We start from the raw sequence: 25,569 nt of genomic DNA, 5'->3' as shown, positions 1-25,569 counted from the left end.
AGATAAATGGGTACTGCTACAGTGGGAAGGTAAATGGCGTTTCCATGCGCTCTGGCTTCCGTCACAGTGGTCCGTTGAACCAGAGGTGGTTTAGTCATGCTGGCCACATGACCTGGAAAGCTGTCTGTGGACCAACGCCGGCTCCCTCAGTCTAAAAGCATGATGAGCGCCGCAACCCCATTGTTGCCTTTGACTAGACTTAACCATCCAGGAGTCCTTTACCTTTACCTTTTTACTCCAGAGGTAAACCCCTATAAAGATATTTCCAACCCCACAGACACCAGGTGGGTAATTTGGGTAGTTTTACTATTTCAAAGCCCTAGTTTTTGGTTGGTATTGCCATATATATTTACCCCAAGCTATTAACACCAAGTTCCCTGTAGTAATGGGAACATCTGTGCAGAAACATGCCCCTCACAATTTGCAGAATGCGCACTTCTTTTTTAAAGTTCGACACCACAGGACTCAAGTTTGAGTTAACTTTTATTAAGTCGAAATCCTACATTATAAACTCTCCAGAACACAAAAATGAACACAATATTTGAACAGCATCAAACCTGCGTTTCTCAACTGTTAAAGTTACAATCGCTATAGTACACCTGAAAATCCTCTTGCCTTCATTTCAAACGAAACAATAATGTCCATCCTTAAATAAAATCATCTTGCTGAACTCCAAGAGTATGTGGCGCAATTTGCGCAGGAGGAGAAGCCTTGGACCCTTTTCAAAATAAATATCAATGTTGTGACAAGGATTTTGAACCACTCCGAAGATACGTACATATATGGAAGTGCATGCAAGCACCAGAAAAGTGTAGCAGTTACAGCTCTTCCTTGTAATATCCGAGTTTTGCCAGCGACATCTCTTTCCTCAGCTGCATAACCTCCCAAAACATCTGATCCACTGCACAAGAAAGAAAGAAAAAACCCAAGACATTGTAGTTGCAGCTAGACTGGTTGTAAAAAGGGAAATGGAAGCATGTGTTTACTATGGTGAACTGTTGGTGTAAGAAAGCTTTGTTCTTAGGCGTCTCAGAAAAATTAACTCATTATCTTAAGGCTCAACCAGTGGACTTTGCTGCCACTTGGAGGACTTCTGCCATACACATAAACAAACATATGAAGATACCTATCCCAGTGAAGCATGACTTTATTGGGCAACACCTCTGACATCTGACTTTGTTAGACTGTGTGGTCCAAATCATGCCCCCTTTCACCCAACCCTACTTAGCAACATTCTCTTTTTTTCATTTGCTGTCTTATGGCTCCCTCTCTGCTTTGTACTTACCTTGGTTTTCCACGAAGTGATTGTTTTCGTTTTTCCTTTACAGTGGTACCTCGGGTTACATACGCTTCAGGTTACAGACTCCGCTTACCCAGAAATATTACCTCAGGTTAAGAACTTTGCTTCAGGATGAGAACAGAAATCGCGCAGTGGCGGCGTGGTGGAAGCGGGAGGCCCCATTAGCTAAAGTGGTACCTCAGGTTAAGAACAGTTTCAGGTTAAGTACGGACCTCCGGAACGAATTAAGTACTTAACCCGAGGTACCACTGTAGTATGTTTAGTGTTATTTTAGTAAGATTTACTAGTGCTGCTTTCCTTTTAAAGTTTTAACAAAAGGTAAAACAAAGAAAACAGACATGTTGGGGAAACGCGTTTCGTTAAAAGCTCCCAGCTTTGCATACTTATCTACTTTTGTATACTTTCATGTTATTCCGCCCCTTTTACAGAATGCAAACTGGTTGCAGAAGTCGTATGAGTCAGACAAAGACATTCCAAAACATTAACAAACTAACATTAAGTATCATCCACTGCGCCAGGAACAGAGGCTTTTTTCTTTTCTTTTCTTTTTTGAAAGAAAGAAAAGGGAAAGGGTCTTGAGTTTTCAGATATTAAAAATTCAGTATTTAAAAATAATGCCGCTCGAGAGCATCGCTACAAAGCTTGGCTAATGCATTTTGCATTGGAAACACTACTAGCCTCTCATCAACCTGCCGAGGGTTCAGTTTTCTTACCAATTTAATGTGGTTGGGCACAGGGGAAGGAGAGAATACAACTAGTCTACCAGACTTGGTTCGAACAGGGGTCCACCAAGCCTTTTGAGGCCCGTTGGTGCAATCTGAGTTTTCAGAAAGTGCCACAAGCAGTACCCACCTCCAATCACTTTTCCCCACCCCCCACTGGTACCCCTGAGAGATGGAAGGGAGCTGGGCAAAGATCAGATCCAGCGGAATTCATCTGAGCCTTGGAAAGCATTCAGAGCTGAAAGAGGAAGTGGGAAAGGGTGTCAACTCTTCCAACTTCCTCCTTCAGCTATGTACTTTTCAAGGTACCTTATGTCACCTTATGGGCAAGAGGCAGGGGAGGGGAGGGGCTCAGCATCTTTGTGGGCAAGGATGCCATTATACCCACTCGTACCATGTTGGTGGCCCCTGAACCACAACTATAAATCATGTGTGCCTGTGTGTCGCAGTCCCCAAATTTACAACATTTGTTAGAATCCCCCCCCCCCAAAAAATTATTCTTTTCTGGTTATTTTAAAGCATAGGGAGAGAAAATTATCTGGTTACACAGCATCCAGTGATAACCTGGCAATTTATAATTTGGATTGCAATCTGTTTTTCGGGACACTTCCTAAATCTTACCAATAGTTAGGTGATATAAATCTTATATTATTTCAGGCTTAGTTATGAAGACTTCTCCTCGCTAGCTGTATTGCTTCTTGTCCATATTCCCAAAGTACAGTTGTACCTTGGAAGTCAAACAGGTTTGTTCCCAAACGTTTTGGCTCCCGAACGTCACAAACCCGGAAGTGACTGTTCCGGTTTGCGAACTATTTTTGCAAGCCGAACGTCTGACGGGGCTACTGCGGCTTCTGATTGGCTTCAGGAGCTTCCTGCAGCCAAGCAGAAGCCGCGCTTTGGTTTTCAAACGTTTTGGAATTCGAACGGACTTCTGGAACGGATTCCGTTCGACTTTCAAGGTACGGCTGTATATAGTATATGCATAGCCCTAGAGGTTGCAAAGCAGGGATGGGGAAGCTCTGGTCCTTTCTGATGTCGTATGACTCCAACTCCCATCAGCTCAGTCAATGTTGATGGAATGATGAGAGTTGTAGTCCCAAACATCTAGAAGGCAATGTTTTGGGAAAGGCTGCTGTAGAAGTCTTAGCTCAACTAATGGAGACTCAAACCGGAGTCACTTCCAATAACAAGTAGGCAATCTTTAGGGTCAGAAAAGTCTCAACTACAGATAGACACAGAGCCTTCCTACAGTAAGTTCACCAGTAAGTAATTTTTGGTATTTGCATTAGACATAGATCTTTACTTACCATCTTGCTGCTTCACAAGCCCCTGTTGTATATACCGAATGTATGTGAAGAAGTTACATACAGATGTAATCTGCACAAGAGAGACACAAGAGTTATAATTTAATATACTTAATTGTGCACATTACACAACTGTCTGCTCCATGAGCAGAGTCAAAGCACAGGGAACCCCAATACTTACCCTATATCTACAGAAAGGAGAAATATAGTAATAGTTGCTTGAGTCCCCCAACTTGATTCTATGCTTGCATGTTTTACTTTGTCCGCTGAGAGCACATTTCCTGTATGGATGGAACAGAAAAGTAGTTTGTTTGTTGTTGTTTTGAAACCTATCTAAACTACATGAAAACTGAGGTCTGGTACAATTGCCTACAATTAAACAAGAAATCTGCAATCTGATTTTACACTATGATTTACAGACACCACTTGACATCGTGAACGATAGTTGTGCACAGTGGTCATGCAGCTTTCATGCTCTCTTCCTCAATCATGCTCGTTGAGTCCCAAAATCTCCTTGAGAGAACATCCACCATAAATTCTCGGTCAATTAATGTGTCTCAGGTGGACAACAGAGATAAGGATATCCAGTAAGCACTCTCAACTGTGGAATATATTGCTAACTATAACTTCAAAGTCAAGACACAACAAATATTTAAAGACAACTGAAAGGACTGTGCTTATCACTACGTTCAGCTATTATGTGGCAATATAAATAAGCACTTGCAGTATTTACAGAGAGAGAGAAAAAGCTATGTTATGCTAACTTTATAGTACACTGTCAAGTTGCGAGAATCACACTAATAAAGCCCGGGTCCCTTCCAATTGCATGATTCTATGGCAGTGACATGGCAATGTTTACATTATACCAAAATGAATCAAGTTTGAGTGATCAGGTCCAAAATTTTAGTGCAGATTTGAAATCATTTCTGTCAAAAGGGGCCATAGCTGGTGAGCCAGCTGTTGCTGGAAAAAGGGACTCCTAGCCACCAAGGCCACTTGAGCTTCCAAGACAGGTGAGGAGGACCCCCAAAGTACAGACCTGCTCCTTCCTAAGGAGAGTAACCCCACCCAGGTCCAGCTGCCTCCCCAACTCCTGAGCCTGAGAACTCAGGACACAAAGCACCACCCTTCCTCAAAGGAACGCAGGACAAGGTCTGCCCCACTCTTCACACAGCAGCTGCCATTTATGTTACTATGCCAGAATGCACATCCACATTGTGATTCTTTGGCACAAAACAGCTCAGATGTAAAAGAAACCCTACGGCCCTTTTCTGCAGCACCCTGTGACATTTCTGGCCCTTAGCAAACCTATGCCAGTCATTTCTGACAGGCGGGCAGACATTATTTTGAAATAGCATCTTAATGTCTCTTGCACGATCCGATTCCACCAGTGTGAACATACTTTGGTCCTCCACATTCAACCGCAGAAGCTTTCACAAATCGAACAGGTTGCAAGCCAACTGGTTCAATGCTTAAGGTATTGTTTTCCACAGCTTCCAAGACGGCAGATGCCAGCTGAAAATGGAGCACGGAGTTTAGATCTGTTGAAATTTCCTAAATAAATTAAATACACAGCATGCTACCCTGAAAAAACTGCACACTTAGGCTGGATCTAGGCACATCAAAAACGCGTTTCGGAAAACACGCTGTAAACTTCGTAATGGGAAATCCCGTTGATGAAAGACGGGACATTACAGCGCCATCTGGTGCCACAGTGTTATAACCCATATAAAACACTTTTTCTTTACGAAGGTAGCTGAACCCCGAGTCTCTGGGACAGCAAGCAACCAGATGCCTGTGGAAAACAGTGGTACCTCGCAAGACGAATGCCTCGCAAGACAAAAAAACTCGCTAGACGAAAGGTTTTTCCGTTTGCGAGTTGCCTCGCAAGACGAATTTCCCTATGGGCTTGCTTCGCAAGACGAAAACGTCTCGCGACTTTGTTTCCTTTGTCTAAATAATAATTCGCAAGACGAAAAATTCGCTAGACGACAAAACTTGCGGAACGAATTAATTTCGTCTTGCGGGGCACCACTGAACCTGCAAAGCCAGATCCTGTGGTTTCTAGCAATTGGCATTCAGAAGCATTCTGCTCTGACCATAGAGGCAGAAAATAGTAGCCATCATTGTTAGTAGCCACTGATAGCTTTCTCCTCCACAAATTTGTCCAACCCTCTTTTGAAAGCCATCTGAGCTGGTAGCCATCACTGCCTCCTGAGGAAGAGAGTTCCTGTATATGGTTCCAAAACGTTACCTCACTTTTTGAGAAGGTCAAACACGGAAAGATATCTTCCTGGTAGATTTTATCCAGGAAAGGGCATGCCCTGTCCATAGTGGGATCATCCTTCCAGGATCTGAATTCGTTATACAGAGCTAAGTCAGCCTATCATTAAAAAAACAAAATGAAAAAAGGATCCAAAATTCATAGTAGAGTCATATATTGCAGATGACACCCACACCACCTTGAATACAGAATCTACATGACTATACAGACAGTGATAAGAACCCCTAAGTCCCACTGATTTACACATATCTAACATGGGTAGATTACACCCTAATACCACAGCTATAGGCGTCAAGTTGCACAAAGGTTATATTTCCCTCCTTGTTCAATGACCAACTAGGGCATTGGTTACCTGCCAACGTTTCTTAACCGCAGCTCGTGCTCTTGAGACTAACTCACATAAGGGTGCAGGTATTTTAAATTTGCATGCCTTATTTTCTTTGAGTGCACAAAGGAAATATGGAACACCTGATATAAGCCAGTTTTATGAAGTTCACAACAATAAGAAATATTCTCTTTGCGGGTCATTCTAAAGACCTGTTTAACGGGGTAAGGGAGCTGAATTTGAAAACAATTGAATCAAAAGACAGTGCTCAAAGGCAATCCTTTAGGCAAAATGTAGACATCTTTTTTGAGGGGAAACAGAGTGATCTGGCCACAGTTAGGCAGCCGAATTAACAAACTGTTCTTTGGAAGAGAAATGCAAATGCTTCGTTCCATTGCCTCAATGGATGGTATTGCCTTATGGCAGCTTCCAAGTGCCATTGTTTTCTACCAGTTCATGGCAGGTGTTTTGATGCAGACCTACAATACATACAAACGTGAAATACCTCTTTGCAGTCTTTCACAATTGGCTGCATCATGGCGACATCCTGGTTGCTGACCCCCATCGCACTGCTCGTACTCTTGTTCCTCGCATGGCCTTTTTTGAAGGGGGTCTTTCCGCTAGATTGAAGCTCTTTCGTGGGCGACGTTGGCGAAGTGGACAGCACTAATGTTTTCAGGGCTGCTACTTCGGCCTGAAGGACATCAATCTAAACACGTATGAAAGAAAAGGAGAGACCAAATAATTGATTGGAAAGCAAGCAAAAGCTGCTTCTACTACAGTCACTCATTTGTGACAAAATCCTTCATGGAATAAAGTATTTTGCAGCCAAAATGACCTGAAGTAACCAAGGGACCTAGCCCTGGAGACCTAGGATTTCACTCGCCAGTAAGACGCCAGAAGAAAGCTTATCCATTCAGAACTCTGCATTAGCAGACTTCGTATATTTGAATTAGTTTGGGGTTTGCTTTTGGATAATTCGACAAGAACACTCTGGGGCATTTCTGAATATGAGTAACTTGTGCGATGCCTTACTGGCAGAGTTGAAGGTGAAATCTCAGCAATGGGCTAGCTACAGAGGTTAGGGGTCACCAGGTAAGTGGCCTTTAACAGCAACGCTGCATGGCCACAGCTATTAGTGTCATTCTCTGCCCTTTCACCTGCTTGAAAGATCTGTTTTGTTAAAAACCAGGAGAAAGGAAGACACCTGTGTGCCCCAGAGTCACAACATAAAGTCATTTTCACAAAAGCAAGAGAGCAATCGGCTTTATATCCTCTTGCTCAACAGATCTTTCAGTTTACCATTCATGGTCATTCTTGCATTTTCCTCACATTGCCATACAGTGGAAACAGACTAAACATGAAAGTCCACTGGGGAGGAAATTATTCATCTCTAAGTACGCTACAAATGGAGTCCATCACCTCAGCTCACTGTTGAACTAGAAAAACAGAACTCTAGTGACTGAAGGGGCAAGGAATGTCCCAGCTGAAGTCTGTAACATACTGCAGAATAGTTACGAAGGGAAATAATGACACAACTCCAAGTGGGTAGTGTAAATTAGACCTCTGGCAAGAACTAGCTCATATATTTGTTCAATTTGTCGTACAAATATTTCTATAGGTTACATAAATGAGAATCACTGAGGCCAAACAATCACTAAATAGTGCCGGATGGAGACAGAGCTTGACACCACCAGCTCACAATTACTAACGTCATTTTCTACTGGATATCTAATCCCCCTCTGGAAATTACTAAATATATATATATATTACAAAATGTCACAGCATTTTCCTTGTGGCGAAGAATTCAATATACAGTGGAACTTCGGGTTACGTACCGTCCTCCTTACGAACACTTTGGGTAATGAGCTCCACTAACCTGGAAGTAGATGTTCCTTGTTGTGGACTTTGCCCGGGATGCAAGCAGAAGTCGTGTGCCGGTGGCGCGCCAGCAGCAGAAAACCCCATTAGCGAAAGCACACCTCATGTTAAGAACGGTTTCAGGTTAAGAACGGACCTCCAGAATGAATTAAGTTTGTAACCAGAGGTACCACTGTATAAGCTTTCCTCAAGCTAGAGTGACTCAGCCTCCCCATTTGGGGCAGAATTTGCTGATCCAGAGGGCTCTATATGGAAAATACTTTTTCTTTCATATTCTCCCCTTCCCACCCCCATTTACCCCTGAAAGTATTTTTGCCCAACTCCTGTAATTCCCCCCCCCCCTGTTCTTCTTTCACACTCAGCTTGTACTTTGTATTCCTCCTCCCTTCAAGTTTCCCGCCTCCTCTGTTGTCCTTTCACGTTCACTTCTTCCTAACTGCAACAGCTTTCGGCTCTTATCAATTTTCCTTTATATTCCCAATTTTATTTTTATTTTTATTAATAATATTAACCTTTCACCTCACTGTCTAATTGCCTTCAGCATGCCCTCTGGCCCTTTATCCTTAGAAAGGAGACTTTCCTTCCTGTGTCATCCAAAACATCTGTCTCCTGCCTACTTTTACGCAGCACGAGTTGTTGGTACTGGTACTGGGTCCAACCACAAAGCTAAGGTACAACAAGGATGTACAAGGCAGGCTCTGGTACCAAGGCCCACCTGAAACTAGCCCGGAGCCCACTTGTGGGTCCCAACCCACCTTAGTCTGTTTTTACACTTCTAACCTCCTCGCTTGACTCCACTAGTGGGTTTTTTTTTAACACCATGAGTTCAAAGGTCAGTTGGCAACTTGAGGAGGCTGTTTTGTGAGTGAAAAGCTGGGGAAAGGAATGCATACACACAAAAACAAACCCCTCTGGGTCACAGGGATATCATTAACTCACTTTTCCTTGTGCTTCTTTCAGTTGTTTTTCAGCGGTCGCCTGCTTTATGTTTGCTTCCCTCACCATTTTGTGTGCTTCCTACAAGAACAAACATTTGCATGGTATATAAATGCTTTTGCACGGGTTTTCCTGCCACATGAAAACAGTAAGCTATGAAATGTGGCTCTTTTTTGTCTTTAAAAAGAATAGATAGCAGGGATAAGGCTTTGAAGTCACCCAACCGCACAGCTGCTTTTCACGTTGCTTTTGAAAGTCTCAAGTGCACCGACAGGCGAGTCGCCCGTACCTTAAAGATAAGCGATGGAAAGTGCTGGAAACATAATGTTTGAGTCCGAGGTCCAATCAGGAGAGACAGCTCCTTTACGGTTTGATTGCCATTCAAAAGGCAACAATATAGCTGCTATTCCACCCAGGAAACCCGCCATTTATTTGGAGAAGCATGGCTTGGACAATTTTGACTACACAACCACATTTACAGGCATGAGCACACACACCCTGGTGAATCTGCTGTCAGTCACCCCAACTGGTGAAGAAATTTGCTTCATTTTTAGTAGATGAGCTCACAAGAATAAACTACTTCCCATTTTTGAAGGTGGGATGGGGGGAGACATTCAAGTACATCCTGAAATGGCAACTTCGATCCGAAGCGTGTTATCACAGAAAAGTATCCAAACAAACCTCAAAGAGGCTGGCAGTAAGTTCTTCCAATTCCTGTCCGAGTTGGTCGCGCACTTTGGAAAGCCTCTCGCATTCTTCATCTTTCAGTTTCAGCTCCTAAGAAAAAGAAATGGGTGTTGATCTTGAAAGTTATAATTTACAACTTTTCCAACCCTGGGCAGAAGAGAGATGTTTGGACCAAACTAGACACGATACAGCAGCCATGTGCATTTTACTCACGTGTTTGCTTTGTTCAGGTGTAAAAGGGCAGTGGCGTTACATGAAATGGAATACGCAGGCAAGAATGGGAGACTGAGTTCCTTTCCGCTCTTTTCTCCTGACGTGGCTCTCGCACCAGAAGCAAGTTGGGCTGGAGACAAAAGTGCTTGAAGCAATGGGGCATATAAAGGCAAGAGAGGAGAAGCTATCGCTGCCCTTCTGCTCTTGTGCTCTACATTTTCAAAAGAAACAGGGCCCACTGCTTCTTATGGGTTGCCTTGTTGCCCCTTGCTTGTCTTCTGCTGGAACAGAAACCTTGCTCCATACAAGCTCTTCGTGGGAATTGCTACTGGTGCATAGCCAGTAGTTTCACCTTGATTATATGCTTTCAGGCAAAGTAGGAATCACAGCAGAACAACCCTTGCCTCTCCCCCCAAAGACATCAAGAATGAACCAAAATAGAAACAATCCCTTCACCTTTTCATTTGCCAGTGTTAGTAAGTATACAGCACTAGGGGGCAGCCAATATTTAGAAGACATCCATGACAAGCTCACACAGAACAGAAAACAAAGAGTTATATTTCCAGGAGGTTAATAGGATACTTTTGGGATGATGGATAAGATTTGCAAAGGTTTGCAAAGCTCACTCACAAACAACTTGGCAAAATTGCAACGTAGCAAAGGGTTTCGTTTTGAAAGCAAAGTGAGCTGAAAAGGCAGTTTCAAGGCCTGTTCCTTAGGAAGAGCCCAGTTTATATGAATAGGGCTACCCTGGACTAAGCAGCTTGAAGATTGGGACGTGAGAATCTTGGCTTAAAGCAATGCTGACCTGGCCAAAACAAGAAAACAGAAACCATGCAGAAGACACCAATGCCTACACTGTACACAGCATCTCCACAGGCTATGTCATATGTGATTTATATGAGTGAAGGGAAAACCCAAACTTTTCAAACTAAAATCAGTCAACCTAAATTCATTTTATAGATACAGAATTGAAGCCCTGAGATGTACGAATGAAGGGCAATATACACATTTAACATCATCACCATCAGGATACTGAAGTGAAAATAATATTCATTTTAAAAGAGTTTGAATGATTAAGCTTGGCTAAATAAGCATATGTAATTAGCAAGAAAATGGGGGGGGGGGGCTTTTAACAGCACTTTCTTAGAGGTCTGTTAGAAAATAAGAAAGAGTAATGATAGCTTTGCAAAATGCCCATTTGGCTATTCATAACTATGTATTTTAACACTTAAAGTATGCTGTACCTGAAGGATAGTACTGTAAGAACCTGTATAAATCACTGAATTGGCAAATATTTGTAGTTTAAATTGCTTTACTATTCACAGGGCAATGAAACACTCTCCCTTGAACCACTGAAATTCATATTGACATTTTATCTCACAGCCTTTGAGATTCCATCAAACATTGCCCATGCAGCTTGAAGCCAGTCTTCATCATCACAGAGCCATGCCACTGTCATCCACGCACCTTCCACACTCAATTACTGCAATGAACTTTATGGGGTCATATTACACCTATCTTACACCAATCTTACAGCATCTCTGTTACTTACTAGAATGTTTCCAGGCCCTGTTAAAGGTACTTTAACAGGAAGCCTTAAGTGGGTCCAGGTCATGGAAAGTCTTCTATAAGAAGTCCTAACTCTCCCCACCATATACACATGATGTTTTGTTCAGATGCAAGATTAGATTCTGCTAAGAGCAGAGCACATACTGCAATCAACCCAATGAGGCGCTATTCCATATGGCCTTGTTATTTGCCTCCTTTTCAGAGGCAATCAATCACATTTTTATTCTTTTGGAATGTTAGAGTGCAAAACCTCTTGATCAAGACTGAAATTTGAAAATCTGTCTGCTTCTATTTTAAATCTTTTACCCTTGGGGTTCCTTCCAACTGATTTTACAAGTTTTATTTTTATTAAGTGCCTCATGAACAATTTTCAATATACCAATGACGTTAAGAGAATAAATAAAGGAAGTCTGGAAGTTTGCACGAACTCCAAGATTTTCAGGGTGCTGAATTCGGCGCGCAACAGTAAACTGCACTTACACAGAACTGAAAAAACATACCATATACATTAATCTTACCCTCTGAGCTTTAGCAAGTTCCTCTTTTAATCTTTCATAGCCCTTTTCTCTGACTTCCAAAACCGATGGGCTCCGTAGGCGAGACAGACTGTCTGTGCTCAGTCCCAAAACATCATCACTTCCTTCAGAGGAGTCTGTTATGGTTGCTCCCTGCAAAAATTCTCTCTCGGCATTGCTACTGGCCTTTCTGGAATTATCATATTTGGACGAAGCACCTTGGAGTCCCGAGGTAGAACAAGGAATGGTTTCTGTAACATTGATGCTGAAAGAAAAGGGCATAAATATTCTAGCAATGTATACTGCTGCACATAAAGTATTATTATGAAAAAACAAAACACAGACGAACACATACACCAGAAAGCGACTTGCAACAAAGCTTGCTTAGATCATCAGAGAAGATTCTCACAACCAACCTGATACCTGATGCTTCTGCACAATTGAGGTGCCTAGGAGATGAATAAACGGGTTGTGTAGGAAGATCAGAGACGTTCAGGGCACTCGGCTGAATTGGCGTGGAGCACACAGCTGAAGCATGAAGCCGGTAGATGACCGTGGGTGAGGTAGTTTGTTCAGAAGCACTAGATTCATACACTCCTAGAAGATCTGGAGTGGTGGGCGAGGCTAGATTCACTTCGTGAAAACCTTCCAGGGTGTCGTTGGCCATAATAAAAGATTCATCATATGAAGTCCTAAAATGAGAATAATTTTTGAATTATTGCACTACATCAGCTGTATTGCTTGTTTACCTGAGATGACCCTTAGGGAACAGAGAGGCAAACAGTGTGGCCAGATATGGCGACATTGGATGACACCTAAGTCGTACTTAGTAGTTCCACTGAAATAAATCACTTAAGCCATTGGGTGGTACCCAACTAAACAATTCCACTAGTGCAAGCGCTTTTAGCAGCAGAATCCCCTCCCAGCACAACCCCTAAATCTGCTCTAGAGCAGTGTTTCCCATACTCAGGTCTCCAGCTGTTTTTGGACTACAAGTCCCATCATCCCTCACCAATGGTCTTGCTAGCTAGGGATGATGGGAGTTGTAGTCCAAAAAAACAGCTGGAGACCTAATGTATCGGTGTGGGGAATCAGCATGGGGCAATGGCTGAAGCATGCAGCAGGGAAACCCAGCTTCTCATTCCCATTCAGATGTAAAGTCTAATGGTGCCTACCTTTCAAGTGTACTATGATGTTAAGATGTTGCTCTGAGATGCTTAGAAAAAGGAGAGGATAACAACACATATAGGATACCATGGAATGATGGTAGGTTTAAACCAAAAATAGGAGAACCGTTGAATGATAGCTATGAGCTTTCAGATTTTATGCAGGACAAATGGAGAAAGCTCCAACTATGGAAAAGATGTGTTTGCCGCAGGTGTGGGTGGGAGGAAAGAGATTCTGCTGCTTACTAACATGAAGGTAAAAGCTTAATATCTATTTCAGTCATTTAATCCATTTTTTTCCACAAGTATATTGCGGCTTAGCTCTATTCAAAATGTTATTTTTGCTCCTACTGCATACTGCGCGCAGAAGTGGCGTGCAATAAATTGCTACCCTGACAACTGTACTCCAGCTTTGGACTGTCGAAGAAAATAACCCAAGAAACAGCCACACAAAAGAAACACTGTAATTTTCTGTGGAATGCGGCTTCATCTCCCAACTGCCAAACTGTTCTGCCAAGAAACCCCCCACTAAGTCTGCGCAGTAAACAGCGACTTCCTGGTATTTCTACTGGTTTTCTAGAGGCACACACTCTGTCCAGAACTAAATCGCCTCCCATCTCATCTCAAAAATGGTTGCTTTGTAAGGAAGAAGAAAGCCTGAATATACAGCTTGCACAAACTTGCATAATACCTCCTTTTAAAAACGTAGTCTTCTACGGTTGTGCTTAACTAAACGCTCAGTTTCTGTACGACAGTAATACCACTTAAGCCAGGCATCCCCAGCCTTCGGCCCTCCAGATGTTTTGGACTACAGTTCCCATCATCCCTCACCAATGGTCCTGTTAGCTAGGGATCATAGGAGTTGTAGGCCAAAACATCTGGAGGGCTGCAGGCTGGGGATGCCTGACTTAAGCACACAAGGAGAAAAGTGTAGCTACACTTTCAGTTCTTGCCTACAGTGGATACGGTGCTCTCCCTTTTCCTTACAGCCTACATAAATGAGAATTAAAGCTTTTAATGTTCGCAGACACACACTTTTTGTAACCAAGTCTGAACCTCGTGGTTTTCTATATTGCCTACCCAATTTCCATGGATCACAAATCAAATATACAGAACTGATATAAGCTGGAAACTGCAGGACAATTTATCACCCTGAAAGTATGGTTGGCAAGGCAAAACTGCTGCAAACACAACAGCTCAAAAATCACTGTGTTTCTGCAAGTATCGTGCATGTTGTTGTTTAGAGGGAAATATTCAAAAGACTTCTCCATCTCATAATAAATATTCAGTTCATTCCTCTGTCATGAATGGTATGAACCTTGCTGTCATGTAGGGACAGCAAATGTGGGTCCCTCCAGATGTTGCAGAACTCCAACATCCATCACCCCTACCATTGGTAATGCTGGCTGGGGCTGGTGAAATATAAACCAACAACATCTGTTGTTGGCTAGCCAAGTTGGCTAACCCTGCTGGAATGAATGAATGAATGAATCTTTATTTGCACCAGCCATCAGCCATAGCAATAAAACAACAATGCGATATACAAAGAATAGCAATAAAAAGTCAATTATATAAAATACATTTTATGGTTTTGAATCAATAGTCAAATAGTGGATCTTATTCTGATTCCCCCAGCTAAAAACCTTGCAAACTTTGCTGTCACCTGCTCATCTTGATCTGCCAAGAGAAAGGACACTGTGGCAGTTGTTGGGCGACCGGGAATGGACAATAAAAGAGGGGTGATAATCTCATTCCTCAAGTCTTTATAAAGAGTGCAAGCCAGAAGGGCATGCGCCACTGATTCGGTACTGCCATCTCCACAGGGACATAAGCGTTTTTCGTGTGGAATCTGTTGGAATCATCCCTCAAGTACAGCCGAGGGCAATATATTCAATCTTGCGAGAGTATATATTTTATATGTCTATATTTTAGAATTGCTAGGTTATGCAGATAGGGTGCCAGAGATTCGAAATGGGAAGTTGTAATCAAATCAGTAGTGTGGGTCAGAAAAATTTTCCGTGCTTTTATTTCCCCAAAAATACATAGATAGATAGAAGATAGATAGATATTCATTTCATAAGCTCATTAGTAGCAATGACTGGATGACAATTACAAATATGGTCTTTGGGAGGTTTGGCATTATCAAAAGCTTTGTTTATTAAATATAAGTGAAACAAACATTCTAAGTTAGATCATTCCCTAGGGCAGAGCTTTCCACACTTTTCAGGTTGGTGAAACCCTTTTTAGACATACATCACTTTGTGACACAGTAATTCAGTTTGACTTAGCAAACCACAGAGGTTAAACTAACCCCTTTCCGGCCCCAGGAGGAGAGCAGGGAGTGTTTGTGTGACACACCTACACAGGGCAGCCGACACACTAACGTGTCGCGACACACAGCTCGGAAAGCTCTGTTCTAGGGCATCTGAACATTTTCCAAAGCAAAGCACCCCAATTTGGATAGGAAGATTTTCCAGAATTATTTTCAGAATGTCCGCAGCTAACCAGAAGACATAACTTGACCATACCGTGCCTTTCTTCAATACTCAATATTTACAATAGAATCTGATGTACTTTGACTCAGTGTGTTTGACCAGGCTTAACCCCTAAAAATCGTCTTACGAACATCTTTAAAAATAACAACTGTATAAAAATCATGAGGGTCAAAGCTTCCCAAGGCACTGCATTGCTAAAGCTTTGTTTTATACAGTCAGTAATCCAAACCCCCAAGGGAGCTGGTTGTTACCTGATGCAACTCCTGAACTCCCTTCCCCCACCAAGCACATCTCGAGGCTTGAGGATTTTTAGCAAGACAGGCAGCTGCATTCAAACAAAGGATTTGGAATGCACGTAATTGACACTGAAGAGGATGTAAACAAATTACAGTAAATAATTTAATGTTTCTAGAGACAACAATGCACAAAAACCTCTATTCGTATTTTACAGCTAAGCATTATCTTAGAATTCAACTGTTAGCAAAAAGAACGTGAGGGCTAGCCGGCGAAAAGAGGGCGAGCCCCCTCTGCGTCGGGCCTAAATAGGGCAGGTCACGCACACACACCCCCAGCCAGCCGATTGGCTGGCTGGGGGGGCAGACACGGCCGGGATTCCCCTGCTCTCGCGGGGGCTGAAACCAGCCCCCGCTCACATGGGGGGGGCGTGAAGCCCGCAACCCCGCCTCCTGGGCAGGCCGGAAGTGGCTTACTCCAGAAACTATTGTAGCAGGATGGTTCAAGTAGTGCAGATATAGCTCAATTCCAGGAACAGGCATCTTAAGATATTCATTTTACCTCCAGAAGCAAAAATGAAAAAAGCAGCATGCTATCATTAAGAGCAATGACAAACCTAGACAGCATGCCTTGCCGACAAAGGTCTGTATAGTTAAAGCTATGGTTTTCCCAGTAGTGATGTATGGAAGTGAGAGCTAGACCATAAAGAAGGTTGATCGCCAAAGAATTGATGCTTTTGAATTATGGTGCTGGAGGAGACTCTTGAGAGTCCCATGGATTGCAAGAAGATCAAACCTCTCCATTCTTAAGGAAACCCTGAGTGCTCACTAGAAGGACAGATCCTGAAGCTGAGGCTCCAATACTTTGACCACCTCATGAGAAGAGAAGACTCCCTGGAAAAGACCCTGATGCTGGGAAAGATTGAGGGCACAAGGAGAAGGGGACGATAGAGGACGAGATGGTTGGACAGTGTTCTCGAAGCTACTAGCATGAGTTTGACCAAACTGCAGGAGGCAGTGGAAGACAGGAGTGCCTGGCGTGCTCTGGTCCATGGGGTCACGAAGAGTCAGACACGACTAAACGACTAAACAACAACAAAAAATGGGTAACAAAAAATGGACACTTTTGATCACCTCCTCATAGTCATGCCAGAGACAGATAAGGGAGGGGGAGCATGCAAGCCCCCAAGTCTTGTTCCTGCCATGATCAACTATGGTTGAGCATGACTTCCCAACTGGCCAATTTACACACAATTTGATCCTAGCATTCGGCATTGCTCTAGTATGGAAGTGTCCTTGTCTTCATTGTGAAAAGATGAATTAGTCAAGTACAAATGAGAGTAGCAACAAACTCCTGCTCAGTCAAGTAACGCCCTCTTCCAGGATACTCCAATCCATTCAATGCCACCCCCTTTTCCATTTGTACCTTTCAAGTCCACTCAGCATGCTCAGCTTTAGCCAGGCTGGGTTTTTTTGGGTGGGGGGGCAGCTCTTAGGCTATTTCTTCTCAAATATGTTCTGTACTTCGGGGAACCAAGCCAATCATTCTCTCTTGCTTCAGTGACCTCATTTTGGCTAAGATCCTGTCAGCACTCACCAGCCAAACCAGCTATTAGAGGGAGTGAGTTACACTTTCAGGTAACAAAGAAATGAATACAAGAACCAGTTTTGTGCTCATTCGGATGTAAAACAGACAAAACAACTTTGTGTTCTTACCAAGCATTGCATGGTGTTGGAAACGCCAATTTCAGAAGTAAAAAGGACCTTAGAACTTCTATAGAGATAGTTATGCCATGTTTTGTCACCATTAAAAAGGTAAAGGTACCCCTGCCCGTACGGGCCAGTCTTGACAGACTCTAGGGTTGTGCGCCCATCTCACTCAAGAGGCCGGGGGCCAGCGCTGTCCGGAGACACTTCCGGGTCACGTGGCCAGCGTGACAAAGCTGCATCTGGCGAGCCAGCGCAGCACACGGAAACGCCGTTTACCTTCCCGCCAGTAAGCGGTCCCTATTTATCTACTTGCACCCGGAGGTGCTTTCGAACTGCTAGGTTGGCAGGCGCTGGGACCGAGCATCGGGAGCGCACCCCGCCGCGGGGATTCGAACCGCCGACCTTTCGATCGGCAAGCCCTAGGCGCTGAGGCTTTTACCCACAGCGCCACCCATTTTATGTAAATTACTGCCAGAGTAGTTCTACGCTCTCAAAGAAAAGCCAGCTTAAGCCTCATGTGTAAAGACAATCTAAGAAACAAGGAAGTTCCAATATTTAAATCTCTAGTGAAACAGTGACGGAAAGTTGTAAAAACACTTTAAAAAACAAACCACCATTTAAAGCTTATTTATGTTTTAGTTCTATAAACAGGGTGAAAGTGATATGGTTGAATCAGCACTCAAGGCTTGCTTACACAATGCATTAGCCTCTGAGGAGACCTTAAAACATGTTTCGGTGTCACATGTGTCAAAAGTTGCAAGCTAACTAAAGGAAAGAGGCTTTGAATACAAAAGGCTTTGGACTGGCCTCTGTACAATTTCTGGGTAAGTGGCTAATAAATTATATTATGGACTTTAGCTTGGTAAGCTCCAGACATTGGAGTCATGGACACAGTTCTCCAAAGATAACACCACACAACACACAAGCACAGGGTCAATCCACATTTTCTGAAAGCACATGTGACACAGAGCTAATTAAGAGGGTACAGTGGTACCTCAGGTTAAGTACTTAATTCGTTCCAGAGGTCCGTACTTAACCTGAAACTGTTCTTAACCTGAAGCACCACTTTAGCTAATGGGGCCTCCTGCTGCCGCCGCGCCGCCAGAGCCCGATTTCTGTTCTCATCCTGAAGCAAAGTTCTTAACCTGAAGCACTATTTCTGGGTTAGTGGAGTCTGTAACCTGAAGTGTATGTAACCTGAAGCGTATGTAACCTGAGGTACCACTGTACTTCAGTAAGGTATGAGATAGAAACTCTGTTCAGTTTCCCAGCTACATCCTAAAGTCATAAAACTTACAAAGTTTTAAGTTCTTAAAATATAAATCATTTTAAACATGCATAATAGAAAGAGTCTATGACCACATCATACCTTACATAATATATTCATTGGAATTTTAATGTAGATAATGACCATTTCAGGTACCATTTCAGTTTTCCAGTCCATTAGAATGCTAACTTACATATCAGAAATGAGTGTATCAAAAATAGGAAGGGAAACAGATTTTAAAATATTTTTTTAAAAACATAATCTTGCCATTCTTTCCAGTAATGGTCTTCCCTTCAGGAGAAGACATCAGCACTCAGTGCCCATGGGCAGCTGTCGAGACCCCAAATCCCTGGCAAGGTCCAGTGCTAATGTCTGTCTAGCCCCCCACTTTAGGTTTCCCCCCACCTCACTTAGTGCTCTGCTCGGCACTGGCTGGCTGTTCTAGGTGCCACACAATTTCCCACAATTCCCCCAATGAAGTGGCACTCTGGGGCATTAAAGGAAATTTAAATAGTGCCCACCCAGGGCTGCAACTGACTGCTGCTAAAGTTGGGTAAGCCAAGGCCAAGAGAGATGAGGATTCACCGGGAAGGCCCTTTCTCCAGAGAAGCCACAGAACCTGCACATCTTCCAACTTTCTGCCCACCACCAGATTTATAAGGATTTGTGCTTTTCCTGTATGTGTAGGACAACAGACTGAGAGGTTCCTCGATTCACTTACACAACAACATTGAAGGGCAAGCTAACTCAAGATATTGCACATTTATATAGTAAAGGTAAAGGTACCCCTGCCCGTACGGGCCAGTCTTGACAGACTCTAGGGTTGTGCGCCCATCTCACTTAAGAGGCCAGGGGCCAGCGCTGTCCGAAGACACTTCCGGGTCACGTGGCCAGCGTGACAAAGCTGCATCTGGCGAGCCAGCGCAGCACACGGAAACGCTGTTTACCTTCCCGCTAGTAAGCGGTCCCTATTTATCTACTTGCACCCGGGGGTGCTTTCGAACTGCTACGTTGGCAGGCGCTGGGACCGAGCAACGGGAGCGCACCCCGCCACGGGGATTCGAACCGCTGACCTTTCGATCGGCAAGCCCTAGGAGCTGAGGCTATTTTACCCACAGCGCCACCTGCGTCCCTTGCACATTTATATATGAAGGATTAATTCTCCGCCAAGTACACAGCATGAACTGATAAACACATGTGACTCGCCAGCAGGCTTTTGCAATTTAGGGCTATTTTTGGCATTTTGAGATTCACAGACGTCTTACACCCACTCTGTGTAGCTGCCCACAAATGCAGAATGCCACATTTAGATTCGGCCTCTGCATGAAAACCCTTAATGAACAGCCTGCAAGACAACCTCATTTATCCCAATCAAGCAAGACATAATCAAATCAGTAGACTTTAAAAAAAAAAAAAGAAAAATGTCGGAGGCAAGGGAATAGCTACATCTTTGATGAGGATTCTGGAAGTTTCCCCAGATTCCTGCCATCACTACCTTTGCAACCAATCACCAGAGACTACCTTCATCAACAATAACAACATAAGACAGAAAGCTGCTTTGTGACTTCTCTTGCTGTTTACTATGAGATTCTTTCCTTTAAATAAAAAATAATCTAGTTTCAACTGCAGATTTGCTCCAGGTTACTACATATTTTAAGAAACATTGTATAATACAAGTGAGCATTTTAATTTAAAAAAAAAAGAGAACTGTTTGAGTGGAAATTTATATGCATTACTAGTGAATTTGCATTAATCCCAATTCAGTGTTCTTCCATTAAGGAATGAGGTTTCTGGATAGAAGTACAAATGTTAACTGTTGGTTTACTATGTTGCTGAGCTGGTTAAAGATCCTAAGCTTAGAGCTTTACCTATCTTAAATTCCAAAGAATGTGTCTTTCGTTAAATACTTTAAATGTAATCTTCCTAGCAAAATTCTTTCAATCTTTGCCATCTCTGCACAACACAAAGCTATGGGTATTTTTTACTCTGACCAAAGAACGCGACTCCCTTGAGTTAATGTTTATTTGGCAGGAAATGTTCCACTTCTTCTGCTACTCTTATCCTCTACACTTTTAGTGTTAAATCTCAAAGTTTCCATTAAAGCCAAACATTTAAAGAGAAAGTGGTATAGCAGTTAGAATGTTGGACTAGAACTTTGGAAAATCTATACCCAGCTGTGAAGTTAACTGGACAATCTTGGGCCAGGTTCTCAGCCTATCCTGCCACACAAGGTTGTTGTGAGGAGAAGCTTCAGCACTCTTGAGGCAAGAGGGACATCGGTGTGATAATAAAATAAATCTCCTGCACCTCTGTATTAGGCAAAAAGCAGCAAGACTGTATAGAATTAAACCCTACATGAAGAGGCCATTATTCAGTGATAGATGCTATGTTTTGCATGCAGAAAGTTGTGGATTCAGTCCATGAGACAGTCTGATAAAAGTTCTCTGGTAGAAGGTGGCTAGCAGAGACACTGGAGAGATGCTATCAGTCAGAGTAGATAGTAAAAAAAGTTAAAGGACCGCTGGACGGTTAAGTCCAGTCAAAGGCGACTCTGGGGTTGCAGCGCTCATCTCACTTTCAGGCCGAGGGAGCCGGCATTTGTCCACAGACAGCTTTCCAGGTCATGTGGCCAGCATGACTAAACTGCTTCTGGCGCAACGGAACACCGTGACGGAAACCAGAGCGCATGGAAACGCCATTTACCTTCCTGCCACAGCAGTACCTATTTATCTACTTGCACTGGTATGCTTTCGAACTGCTAGGTTGGCAGGAGCAGGGACCGAGCAACAGGAGCTCACCCCGTCATGGGGATTCAAACCGCCAACCTTCTGATCAGCAAGCCCAAGAGGCTCAGTGGTTTACAAATGGCAGTTTGTGTATTCAATAGTAGGTTTGTGAGATTATTATGAAGGATGACTTGCTTGTTTCTTTTCCTAGTATCATGGATATGTAAACACTACAAACATGTATTTGGTGCATGTTACAAATCAAGTTGCTCAGCGGCTCTGCTAGGTCACTGAGCCACTTCTCGATAAGCACCTAATCCACTGAGCCAATGGCTCAGCGGGGCTATATCACTAACTAAGAACAACTTGCTGGATGACATGAAACAGGCAGTGCAATGAACCAAGGTGATCTTGGAAACAGAGTGAGGGCTAACGGAAGTGCAGGACTTACCGTATTTTTTGCACCATAACACTCACTTTTTTCTTCCTAGAAAGTAAGGGGAAATGTCTGTGCGTGTTATGGAGGGAATGCCTACGGGTGGCATGCCTACGGATTTTCCTCCTCTAAAAACTACGTGCGTGTTATGGTCGGGTGCGTGTTATAGAGCGAAAAATACGGTATATCAGGCAAGCAAAACACAACTTTGTGGCTGCATAATGTTACCTACTAACTCAAACCCTAAGGCCATAAATACTGTTAAATCAATTAGGCCCAAACTCCAAATGACAGCTATAATGTCCCCTCCCCCTTTTTCCAGATTACAGTCATACCTCGGGTTACAGACACTTCAGGTTGCGCATTTTCGGGTTGTGCACTGCACCGAACCTGGAAGTAGTGGAACGGGTTACTTCCGGGTTTCGGTGCTTTGCGCATGCGCAAAAGCGTCGAATTGCGACCTGCGTGTGCGCAGACGCGGTGCTGCGCTGCAGGTTGTGAACGCTGTGGGTTGCAAACATGCCTCCCACACGGATCACATTCGCAACCCGAGCATCCACAGTATTACATTGCCCCCTAAATCTCTCTTCCTCCCCAATCATTATCAGCTGCTCAGTCTGACTAGTGGTACTGCTCCTGAGACCAACCAGTTCTCAGACAGTGTGAAGAACTGCTGCTGCAGGTAAACAAATGAGACAGTAGCCTATGTATCCAAGGAGCATGGCAACCAGTGAGAAACAGCAGTTGACAGAGAATGTGCATGGCAATGAGGCTATGAATCAGGACTAGATTCCTAGGCAAGCTAGGGGTAATACTGTTTACTACTTGCATTGGGCAAATTAAATTTGCATACCTGTGCCCATAGCAATCTGTGCAGAGTACAAGGCTACTTTTCAATGCGCACTATTAGAATATCCATTAACTTGCTTCTAGGTCATTTTAAAAATCTTCAAAATATATTTGTTTTCAGGGTGCTATGGAGATGTCATGATACTCAAAATATGTTTTGCTCTAACGAAAATGACAATTCTAAGGTACACTTGAATATTCTCCACTAAATATGGCCCTTCTAAAATGAGATTTGAGTATTAAGTGTCAGCTGCAAGTTACATGGACATTAGTTATTTATTAAAAGCATAATGACTAGGATAAATTATTTATCCCTCTTTATTCTCAAGGTAATGTTAACCTAGCGTAACAGACCTCTAGCACTACTAAATGGCCTTGGGGGGTGGAATAGACAAAGGACTTAAGGGGGGGAGGGGACAGATGATGTGACCATGCACAGAAAACAAGAAACATATATAAACTGCCAGAAACATAAAAAAGCACACAATTTTGTTTTAATTTCTGCATACCAACCCCCTTGTTTCATGTATAATAGATTAAACTTATACAGTAATGACATTCATATGCATGCATTATCAACCTTTCATCTATGTTAGAAGCAATTTTCAAAGAACCATACATTATTTCTTTTTTTCTTTTTAATGCCCTAGCATTTATGAACCAAGCAGACAAGGAAGAACTTGTACAAATGAGAGACACAAGACCTATCAAAATAGAAGTTGCTTTCACAACTTTTTCAAACCAAACACTGCTTCAGAAAATAGTTGTTATGTTCCCCACAAGCCACCATCCAGAACTTTTAACATTAACTGTGAAGGAACAGAGACTCCATTTATCCTTCCTTCAACTTAACCTCAATTTCATAATACTGTTACCTTAAATCTGTAGTACTTACAGTATTGGTAATCTCCAGTTACAAGGTATTAGCATGCTATCGAAAGTAGGTCTCCTATTGATAAATTGTTCTAGACATCACAATGGACACTTTAATTTTAAGAACAACGGACACATTCTGCTTTACATCCAGCAGAACTGTCAAGTTCGTATCAAAACTTTAAAGATGATGTTTTAATGAAAAACCGACAATGTTTATCTCTAGGAACAAAGTTTTACTGTCAACTCTTCATGAAGAGTAATTCCAATCTGTTCTCCATGTTGATTTTTAAAGAAATAGTTACCAGCACCTTCCCATTCCCTTCATGAAATTTGCCTCTTAAATTCATTTGACTTCGTTTCTTATGCAAAGCCTTCTTTAACATCCTCCCAAATTCTAGTCCCCCTTCAGTCAAGATCAAGTTCAGAATAAGTTGTGCTAATTAAACTTGCATATATTGCCCTTGTATAATTTATTCTGCTTTCAAGATGGAATATAGGGGAAGACAGCTGGGAACAGCATTAAATTATGTAGCCGGCAGAGCCGGGGAAGCAGGGCATAGAAACAACAAATGCTCTTGGAGAATACAGCAGACGACTGGCTGGCCAGACATCATTATGGCTGCCACAGGGTTGCAAACATTACTCTGCACGTTTGCAGGCTTTCCAACTTGCAAGGGCTGGCTTTCTGAAAAACAACAGAAAGACTGACAGTGCAAAATGTGGCCGTCTGAAGATGGCCGGGCCACAGGCGCTGAGTGCTGGGAACCTCATAGGGTGTTTAGAATGAATGCAAAGTCACTTAAAAGAGTGTCAAGGGTTTAAAAGCCATAGATCCTGGGTGTCCAACCCTCTCTTAAGAAACACCGTTAAATGCAGTGCTATCTAGGGAGCTGCATCAGGTTACCCCCCCCCTCCATCAAATACTATCTTCATTCACCCCTTCTCGCATCTAAACTGGTGCCATCGGTATAGGGTTGTTAGACACCCTCCTTGATGAATGCACTAAGGTGGGGGAGGAGAGAAAGAGCCGCTCCTGAGCATATTTGGGCAAGGTGACTCCGTCGAGTTTGAGGAACGGCCACCCAGATGGGCTTGGAAGTGATCTTGGAGGCGCACCCCGGGTGGAAAGAGGGGTGCAGAAGGGCACCTCTCCTCCATGGGTGCCTAGCAAAACACAGCAGGGACGGAGGCGGCGGCGGGGAAGGGAAGGGCCTCTCCTCCAGGCGTCCCGGCTGCTCGGGAGCTGCGTGTTTCGGGCGCTCCGCGGAGTCGCTGGCCGGGGAGAGGAGGAGCCCCCGACGGGGTGGGAGGCGAGAAGGTGCCACAGGTGGGGCTAGGGCGCACCGGAGAGCCAGAGTTGCAGAGAAGGACAGAAAAGGCTTACCTGCCAAGCCGAGTGAGACGCTTCCCTGCCAAAGGCGGCGGCGGCGGCGGCTCCCTGCGCTGCTCCTTCTTCCTTCGGCGGCTGCAGCCAGTCTATGATAACAAGAGGGCAAGCGGAGAGGCGGGGAGCCGCCGCGCATGCGCCCAAGGGGACGCGGCGCCCTCGGGCCGGGCGGAACTCCAGTAATCAGATGCCAGGTAAGAAGCAGCGGCCCGCTGGGTAGGAGGAGGAGGAGGTCCAGGTAGGCGGCGCCAGAGGGCCCCGCGGGCTCCCCCTGGAGGCTGCGTCCCGTCACTTCAACGCCTGTCCGGGCCCCAATCATGGGGAAGAAGAAGAGAGGCGTACAAGAGGGTGCAGAAACTCTGCAAACCCTTTGCACTCAGCCGGGCAGATTGTAAATTGTTGTAGCTTAAGCGGTCTGGTTTCTAGCACTTATAAAGGGATACGTGGAGTGGTCTGGGCTCCTCTTGCCTCGTAGCCCCCTGAAATTTGAGCATTGATCAGGAAGCAAGCGCTGACTAACTGCAACAAATCCTTTGGAGGGGTTGTCAGGATTACACCGGTATTGTTTCGACGTAGTTCGTTGACAGCCTTAATAATGCAGAAACGCCACGACCAGTTTGTGTGTTTGGCAACCCAGGAAATCAGTGCTCGTTTGTAACATCTGTTTATGATAGATTTACTCTTT

General features: G+C 43.7%; 1 protein-coding gene across 2 annotated transcripts; it reads right to left on the bottom strand.

Annotated features, from left to right (window-relative positions):
* Positions 1 to 465: 465 nt before the first annotated feature.
* RAB3IP (RAB3A interacting protein) lies at positions 466 to 25,076 on the bottom strand. Of its 2 annotated transcripts, none has more exons than XM_028746655.2 (11): positions 24,882 to 25,072; positions 12,156 to 12,431; positions 11,743 to 12,004; positions 9,434 to 9,529; positions 8,756 to 8,833; positions 6,441 to 6,644; positions 5,581 to 5,709; positions 4,729 to 4,841; positions 3,508 to 3,607; positions 3,330 to 3,399; positions 466 to 901 (listed from the first exon to the last, which is right to left on the bottom strand). In XM_028746655.2, exons 2-11 carry the CDS (start codon positions 12,404 to 12,406, stop codon positions 819 to 821), a joined length of 1,386 nt encoding a protein of 461 aa, XP_028602488.1. In that variant the 5' UTR covers positions 12,407 to 12,431; positions 24,882 to 25,072; the 3' UTR covers positions 466 to 818. The 2 variants fall into 2 exon arrangements, with proteins under 2 accessions (XP_028602488.1, XP_077790844.1); XM_077934718.1 differs by lacking the exon at positions 466 to 901 and adding an exon at positions 908 to 1,844 and having other exon boundaries at positions 24,882 to 25,076.
* Positions 25,077 to 25,569: the final 493 nt, after the last annotated feature.

The sequence above is a fragment of the Podarcis muralis genome, chromosome 10 (assembly GCF_964188315.1).
Source record: "Podarcis muralis chromosome 10, rPodMur119.hap1.1, whole genome shotgun sequence".
In the NCBI taxonomy this organism is placed as follows: domain Eukaryota; kingdom Metazoa; phylum Chordata; class Lepidosauria; order Squamata; family Lacertidae; genus Podarcis; species Podarcis muralis.
The sequence above is the reverse complement of the archived record's forward strand: the minus strand, read 5'-3'. Positions and strand labels throughout refer to the sequence as shown.